Source organism: Ceratina calcarata, unplaced genomic scaffold (genome assembly GCF_001652005.2).
Source record: "Ceratina calcarata isolate Rehan_Ccalc_2016 unplaced genomic scaffold, ASM165200v1 scaffold321.2, whole genome shotgun sequence".
Lineage (NCBI taxonomy): Eukaryota > Metazoa > Arthropoda > Insecta > Hymenoptera > Apidae > Ceratina > Ceratina calcarata.
Window position 1 is genome coordinate 335,114 of NW_017154760.1, and position 9,015 is coordinate 344,128.

The 9,015-nt window shown below is 44.1% G+C and overlaps 1 protein-coding gene across 2 annotated transcripts in view; it reads left to right on the forward strand.

Annotated features, from left to right (window-relative positions):
* Positions 1–9,015, forward strand: part of sima (HIF-1 transcription factor component sima) — a 30,118-nt gene that overhangs the window by 3,665 nt on the left and 17,438 nt on the right. The window contains exons 1-7 of one of the 2 annotated variants that reach the window (XM_026813245.1): positions 2,188–3,322; positions 4,455–4,642; positions 4,737–4,882; positions 5,000–5,185; positions 5,275–5,507; positions 5,592–5,698; positions 6,970–7,117. In XM_026813245.1, the coding sequence (XP_026669046.1) occupies positions 2,619–3,322; positions 4,455–4,642; positions 4,737–4,882; positions 5,000–5,185; positions 5,275–5,507; positions 5,592–5,698; positions 6,970–7,117 (1,712 nt within the window). In that variant the 5' untranslated portion in view covers positions 2,188–2,618. Of the gene's footprint in view, positions 1–2,187; positions 3,323–4,454; positions 4,643–4,736; positions 4,883–4,999; positions 5,186–5,274; positions 5,508–5,591; positions 5,699–6,969; positions 7,118–9,015 lie in introns of those variants that run through there. The other variant, XM_018024050.2, reaches the window with a different exon arrangement.

Here is a 9,015-nt window from a genome sequence, read left to right on the forward strand (position 1 = left end):
GGCAAGAAGAGATCTTGGGGACCGGCAAGAAAAGGAAATCGTACACTATGCTCAGAGATTGTCCTAAGTTCCGGATGAGTTCAACTACACCGCGGTTTTTTCTCTCGCTCCTCGCTCGGACGACGATGTTTTTCTTTGCTCGAGCGATTCGCTACCGCTTGTTATTCGACATCGATCGCGCGTTCTATTTTTTTTCTTCGATTTCCCCGATATACGTCGCCTTCCCCGCGGCTTTTCTTTTTCCGCGGACGCGTACGAATCACATCGACCGAGGCTCACGTCTGGCCGATCTTTTTAAAAATATACGACGAATACTTGATCTAGGGCAACCAGGACATCCTCGAGAACCACGAGATGGCTCCGCGTCGCGCCGTGCTATTTTTTTCCGCAACTCGTCGAAAGATTCGACGTTCGATCCAGAGAGTTTGAAATACTGAAACGAAAGGAAACGAGAGGCTCGACGACGATCGGTAGAATTAAAATGGTAATCGATTCTCAACGGACTTCGCGTTAACCACGTCAATCAATATTCACGAGTTCTAATGAAAAATCGGTCTTCACCTTGACACGCGATTGACTGACTTGCGCCAGAATGAAAACGATTTCGCGCATCGAGAACGACCTCCTGCCGACGCGAGAGCGGAGGGGCGGACGCTCTCGGGGCGAGGAATTCCAGGCCGGTTCCACGGGTCGATTACGTTTTTATGACACGCGACGTAGATTTCACCGGGACAGGTTATAAATATTTTCGGCACGAAGGCGACACCGTAATTCGCGCCACAAAGAGCCATTAAAATCCGCCTCCCTTTTTCACCGTGTTCGATCTTTTAATCGAGTCACGGTTAAAAGTGCTTACCGGTACTCGAGTTCAGAGGCCCGAACGAATTTTCGACGGAAATCGTCATTGGCTACTTTGTATACCCAGCGATGCTGGTAAAAATGTGGAACGTCAAGTCGGAACAGGAAATACAGAACATCGGAATCGCAGATTCTTAAAGCCGAATTTATAGTCGTTTCTTAATTTTCAACTGCTTGTTGCATATTTCAGTTTCGTGATACTTGATTGATGAAAATCGAAGATGTATTTTTAAACGATTAACATTTTTTTAAATTTCATTGAAGCATCTACGGTCATTGTGGTAGGCTTACTCACTTCAATAAAATTTAAAAAATATGAAGTAAAACTTTTCATCAATCGCGTATCATGAAACACATACATATACAACAAGCAGTTGAGAACTGAGAGACGACTATAAATTCCAGCCATATTACTCGTTGTCAATTTTGTCCTCCTAGGGGAAACTAATACAAACCCGAGCTGGCTCAGTTTCATTGTTACTAGCTGTACACAACAAGTATTCGACCATTCAGAACACGTCGTACATAATAAATGGAAATTACACATTTAACATGTATACCGATGTACTGCATGAATCATGTTATTTTTATCTTAACTACCGAAACTATATAAGTATTGTATTTACGATTATCATTAGTCTCAATTATTTCATAAACGATACTGGACGATTAACGATAGTCAAGACCGAGTATCGCTTCCGCGTTTATTCACGCGGTAGTTCACTTGCTCAAGGCCAATCTGCACGTGACACCTGTTCCTCTTTTAGATCCTTCGGACTACGGTCCCACGGAGCTGGCGAGAAAGCGTATCGAATACGTACAGTTTTTCGCCACGAAAAGGAACACCTGAATTACTAACGGCAGATTCGATCCAATCTTAATTGTGTAAACACTTTTTCTTTGTAAGCCTGCTCCCATTGTCTTTAATCGATCTGATTATCACGAATTCCCTGGCCGTTGACGTAAATCATATTTTCTTGACGAATTTTTGTTTCGCCCGAGTCGGTTCGATGTTTAGGGGGGAGGCGAATGTAATTGGAAGATTGACTTTGATTCGCTGGAGAACGGAATCAAGGGAGACTGGTCTATCGTGTATCGCGATAGGTAGTATCGTTATCGCTGGAAGATAGCCATCGTACCGAGTGTTGCAAGACAACACAAGGCTCTCTGTCCACGGGTTCTAGTATCGCGCGAATCGCCGAGCGAAAATTTGATTATTTCTCTCTGAGAGAAGAGACTAAGTATCGTTTCGGGAATGCGTCGCGCGGTGCTCACCGGGCCGGAATCTTTCACGGGCTTCCATCTGTTCCGATGATACATCGTGGCACGAAGCCACGCTGTGCATCACGTTAGTGTGTCCGTTTCTGTGTATATGCGTGTGTATGCGGTTTGACAACCAGCCACTGTCCAGATAACGCGTCGATCTTTAAAACGAAGGAAGAGCAGGCCAGTTCGGAGCCGCGCGGTGGCTACCGAGTGGAAAGAAACGGCATAGAAAAAGAAATAAGCGAGGAACACGCGTGGAGATAAAAAAGGAACGCGGTCAGAAGCGAAGGAGTGAGAGAAGGAAAAAGAGAACCGATGCTGGAGGGGGAAGCAAAATCGGGCCAAAGTTTTATTTCGTCGCTGTTGTCGACTAACGGGAAGAGAGCGAAGGGCCGAACGGCGCCAGCGTTTTAAGACGTCATCGAAATTTCTGGAAACGCGTGATATCCGTATTCCGTGAAATACGTGTTTTCTCTAGTGAAGGATCAAGCGCGATGACCGCGACACGTGTGCAGCCGATCGATAATGAATCGGGTCGTTGCTCTGACTGGTTCGCCAGGCAACCAGCCCTGCCGTCCTGCCGATTCGCCTATAAGCCGATACAATCCCCGGTCCTCAATTACGGACCGTTCAATCCGACGCAGGAAAGATCCTTCTACGACCGATCTTTAGTCACGAACACTACAATGCCACCTTATGAAGTTTCTATTTCCTGCGCGGAACCTTCGGTTCTCGTCGATACCCAATGCACCCAATTCCGGGATTGCTTGCCCGGCAGTACCAAGAATTGCCAACTGGGCCCTATAGACGTCGAGGACCTGGCTCTGTACTTCGACGCCGACAAATCTCAGTCGAATTGCCTGCCGCGGGTCGACAGATCAAATAGGAGGGCCAGACCGATGAGATACGGCTCATACCCGAACGACAAACAATTGGTTGGGTTTCCGACGACCGGGACGGATTTCCCTTGCGACGAAGGGTGGCTGAACGGACAGTTTTGCAACAGCTGCCCGCAACCGTTCGCTTTTTGCACCGAGGAACGATGGCTCCAGTGCCCAGCGAGCGATCGTTGCCCCTTGTACGATACCACCTATTCGTACGAGCAAAACGTTCTGCCACCGTGCGCGTACGAGAACCTCGGGAACGGGTATTGCGAATACGGGTACACCGAGGACGAGCAGCTTCTCGAGGATTATTTGTAAGTGCTAGGCTCGCCAGGCACCGGGGTAGAAACCATCGGACTTTATGGGTGTTCGTAAAACGTATTTAAAGGGCCAGGTAGTCAAGAGGCTTTCCTAAAATTTGTCGGTAAAATTATAACGTATTTTCTTTTGTACTTAAACAAAGACGTAGAATCGAAGGACGTATTTCAACCGTATTTTTGTTGAATTTAATATGGTCGGAAGCATATGGTTGATTTAATACTCAAAGGGGATGAATCGAAAAACAGGGATGATCTTATCTATTTAAATATCAAAGATGTTCGTATCTCGCGCAGTTTTCATCGTTGGATCCGATAAAACTTCTTTATCGTCGTTAATTGAAATGATTAAGCTCGCGAAACTGTAATTAAGTGAATCTCGCTGGGAATGGGAAAAATGCGAACGATGACGATACGGGAACGATGCTGAACGCGTCGTAAGACGTTTTCGTAATGTAATCCGTTGCACACGCGTGCACAATCTTTGATAAGACTCTGATTTCGATGAGAATCATGGTTTATGTACAAAGTAGAACTAGGTAAACGAATGTGACAGAATTTTTTAAGAAACGGAAAAAAGCACCGTTCGAAGGTCAGCTCTAGAGGAGATAACAGCCTTTCGAGATAGTCGGGACGTGACCAAACGTGTTTGATGTAAATCTCACCATTTGCCCGATAGATTCGCGCCGTTCCACCCAGATACAACCAATTACACTCATGTAACAGTTGTAAATGGCAGGGTTAATTGTGCCTGTACGAATGGCAAATCATTATTGGTCTATTAATGCTATTTTGCAATCGAGATAGTTTCTTATTTTCCCCAGGGTCACGATTTTTGCTTAACTTCGTCGTCGTGATTTCGCGGCTGTTCAATTATGTACAGTTACGTAATGAAAGTCTGAAAAAAAGGAACAGGTGTCTCGTTCTCGATCCTTCGGTAATCCACTTCGATCATTACAATTCATGCGCAGATTTCAATCCCTAATGTGATCTTTATATTACTTGTAATAAAGAATTAGAATTACGCGAATGTATATACGTAGTTTAATGGACAAACAAACGTTTGTTCTATACTCTGTGCGTTCGTAAAACTGATTTAAGAAACGAAGGGTTTTGTGATTGTTCTCAGGAGTAACGAGAAGAGGAAGGAAAAATCTCGTGACGCGGCACGATGTCGACGAAGCAAAGAGACAGACATTTTCACAGAGATGGCAGCCGCCCTTCCGGTGGCACCGGAACAAGCAGCTCACCTTGATAAGGCCAGCGTTATGAGGCTAGCCATCGCCTATTTGAAAGTGCGTTCGGTAGTCGATTCAAGTGAGTATCGAAATAGGTTGATGTAACATAATCGTTTCCAACACGTGTTACGACTTTCACATTTCCTTTCATTTTTTCTTCAAATTATTTTTAGTCCCAGGCCCATTGGCCAAGTCCGAGACGAATCAGATGGACGAGTTGTTTACCAAGGCAATGAACGGGTTCATGTTGGTGCTTTCAAACGACGGGAGTATCATTTACCTCTCGGAGAATGTCAGCGATTATCTTGGCGTCTCTCAGGTGCATCTTTTATTCAATAATTTATTTGAGAATTTAATCAAAACTTCAAATTGCACGAACTAAAACTTTTGCTAAAGAATATCGAAAGATCAAAAGTTCTGTTCTTATTTGTCGCAGATGGACATGCTGGGTCAAAGCGTGTACGAGTACAGCCACCCATGCGATCACGAGGAATTGCGTGAATACTTGTCCACCAAACCATCCGAGATCACCGAGAAGCGCGTTTGCAGTTTCTTCCTGAGATTCAAGTGCACGCTGACCGGGAAAGGAAGAAAAGTCAACTTGAAAAGCGCTTCTTACAAGGTAAACGATAAATCCTCGTTTCAAATGAATTTTCTTAATGTTAATACAGAACTCTGAATCTTAATACGAAAATCATCATTTTGTGTTAGGTGATCCATTGCACCGGTAGATTAGCGCACGTTCGCGATCCCGTATCGAATTCGAACACCGACGAGGAGGATTGCAGAAGTGATGACGAAATGATTGAACGAGACACAGGAGTCTCTTTGGTGGTACTTGGTTGTCCTATACCGCATCCAAGTAACATAGAGATACCGTTGGGACGTCAAACATTCCTCTCAAAGCACAGTCTCAGTATGAAATTCACCTACGCCGATGAAAAGTGAGTATGTTTAACGAATACTTAAAAGCGCGTCGAATTAAGCTCTATGTACGAGTATTAAAAATCTGGTTTCGCCTGTCTCAGGTTGGCCGAATATCTGGGCTGGAACAGCGAAGAGCTGATGGGACAATCGGTTTTCGAGTTCTATCACGCCCTCGACAATTTCGCCATGGACAAGTCTTTTAAATCACGTGAGTAGATGCCAATTGACTGTCACTTGAATAAATCGTTCGCGGGACCCACTCGCTATTTTCGACGCTGACCGCCAACGTTTTATTTGCACGCGCACGATTCCCGTGCCGCATCGAAGTTTGAAAACAAAGCAGATTAAATAATTTATTTTCACTCTTATATCGTTATTGGATTTAAACGTCACGCGTGACCTCATTTCGTACGGGATTCTAGTCTCTTTTTCTCGTAATGCTATGCATCTGACACGGAAGAAAGTTGTGAGCTCGCATCGATCGGACGTTAGCCGTCGAGGAAGAAAAGTTAGGCTGTGGGTGGGTGGGGATTCTGGCTCGAATGGGCTTGCCGGACCGGGTGAACGACACCATAAAGGAAAGAACTTCAAGGACACTAATCCCGTATTAGAACTCTTAGGGGGATGACGTTTCTGTGTGAGTTAAGACCGACTTAATTCCATCTCACGATGATCTCGAATTTTCTTATCACGTCAATCTCATTTTTTTACAATGCAGTTTTGCGTTACATGAATTGATCACAAAGCAAGATGCAACACACCCGTAAAATACCTCGAACCGTTTTTTTAATATGAAAACTAATTTTATGGTCCTAAATTTTTATTACAAGTCCAACTCGCCTGTGTAAATACTCGATAATCTTAGGGTCCTGCATCAGCTTCTCTGATCGGCCTTTCAACCTAAACCCGCATTTTTTCTCGATTTTACGCGTTGGGACCAACGATATGTGCGATCCGTTGTGCTGCGAGCCGTGATAATGCGAACCTTCGTAGAATCGTTCAGATCACCGAGAAAACCTGATAAACCGATCTAATAAACGGTATCAGAATTCTCCACAAAAGTGTCAAATCATTCTACTGAGTTCTTAAGAAAACTGACAGTATTGAATCGCATTTCTATTGCATTCTGACATGACATCATAAAATGCGATAGATATAAATTTGTCTAAGTCTGTTTAATTCTTAATTGGCCCACCCAATATTCCCGAACATTGAGAAATGTTACAGTAAAATTATATATAATACTTAATGAATTCCCATAAACGTTTCGTCATCAGCAATCGAAATTTCACGTGCGCTACGTGCTAGAAATTTGATGAGGGAGGGAGAAAGGGATTGGCGATTACGGCGCGAAACTTTCGTCATCCAGGATGCGTAGCGTGCGCAGTGCGCGATCCGCGGCATTATATAGCACCGAGAACGGGAAGGTACAGCAGGAGTCGTTCTGACACCGTTAACCCTTCGCTTCCCTTGTTTCAGTATTCAGCAAGGGCCAGTGCGAGACGGTAGCCTACAGATTTCTTGGCAAACGAGGTGGATACGCCTGGGTAGTCACACAAGCCACTTTGATCCACTGTGTCAAACAGCAAAAACCGCAATCCGTCGTATGCGTCAATTACATCCTAAGGTAGGATCTCGAATTCATTCTGTATCCCGTCCATATGCATGATCTTCGGAGAGTATCTTCCGTTCTGCTTTTATTCTGTGTTGCATGTTGAATATAATCCGACGTTTATTTCATGTGATATGTTATAATCTGAAGTGTCTACGTTTTATACGATGAAATTGATTTTTTATAATTTACAGAAAATTTTGAAACAAATTCTATCGTTCAAGAATTATATCGTTTATATTTCTCAATTGCTCACTGAGATACATTTTGTCGTGAAAAGAAGTTGTACGATTCTGCTCGATTAAAAAAAAGAGTGTAACGTGAACTTTAATGAAAGGGAAGCCTCTTTACGGCTCTCGTAAACGCGTTCAGTTTTTCCACGGCATCAGATTACGCGATGTTTTTCTGTAAACTCTTTTCAGCTGAGGACACCGTTAATCGGGCTCGACAAGGTAAGTGACATTGTCTTTCACCCTTGCTCGCATGTAGACTCTTGTTATCGATCTCTTGCGGAAGATACTCTCAATCGGCGACTTTACCGCGGTCCCGGATTTTACGACCGGATTTATGGAAACGGGGGAGCAGTCTTTAGGAGGGCCATCCCTTTCGCTGTCCCCAGGACGGGAGACGATACTCTGACGCAACGCCTCACCCGCGTCCCAGGCGTTGCTACGATTTGCGTCAGGCTCAGTCGCGAAAACGTGCCGAACGACACGTCGACTTTTCAGTTTTAATATAGGTTTTAGTATAGTTCTACCACGAGGCGACTTCTTCCGCGAAACAGTAGAACAGCCTCATTGACAATTATGACGCAAGACTAGCGGAATCTACGACTCGTTTATAACTCGGAACAGTCACGATCAATATTTATCCAAACTGTTATTTCTATTACTTTCCAGACTGCTATCGACGTACAGATATAGTGACTGAATTTGTGAATTTGCATAAGATCCAAGTCTGACGTTCCAATTTCTTCGTAAAAAGGGAAAAGATAAAACAAATACGGGCATTAAAGCTTCTTTAACTGGTAGCACAAACAGTCGTGTGTATCCGGCAGCTTGGCCGTTGGGAAACAAATAGTCTCCCGTTTCTCTCCCTCTTTCATCCCTTCGGTAATTTCGGGACAGTGACATTCCTTGCCACGCGCGTCTCACCCTCTCCCGGGGTAACGTACGAACGGGTCCAACCCTTGGAGCAGTAAGATGATAGTCTACCGAGTCGAATCCCGTGGCCCATATAAACAGGTCCCTGACACCCTTCGCCACCCTCTCGCGAGAACTCCGACCGTACTCGGATAAATTCTTGTCTCTCTCTCTCTCTCTCTCTCTCTCTGGATCTTTTCTTGCTGATACTTCCTTCCGGATTTCGCTTCGTTTCGGGGATTTTTATCGCTCTCTTGGGTGCGTCGTTTCGATCGTCGCCGCCTTTTACTTTCGTGGAAAATCGTAAATCGATGCGGTCACTTTTATCTCAACCCCTTCAGGGTAGAATATAATGTTAGAAACTACAGAATATTTATCTCTCTTACCTAGTACAGAAATATTTATCTCTCTTATATTTTCCTTATGTGATTACTTTATGTTGCCTTTTAAATTTATGCTGCACGGAGATCGCGACGTGCCAAACTTTTTGGACGCGCCAATTTCGGGTTGCGTAACGAGCTTCGACACGGCAATTATGAAACGAGTGATTCGATCGGTTCACTTTTTTTCACCTCTCACCGAGGAACGATTAGTTCTTTCAAAGCCGTACATACGCGAGGTTTCAAGTCGGATGCATTTCTTTAAAGATGTATTGGCTATACAGTCAATCCCAAAAGTTTATGTACCTTAAAAAAACGCATTTCTTATAATTAAAAAGAAATCAGACGTCGGAAGAATAATGCTAATAATAAATAGCTACGTGCTAAAAAG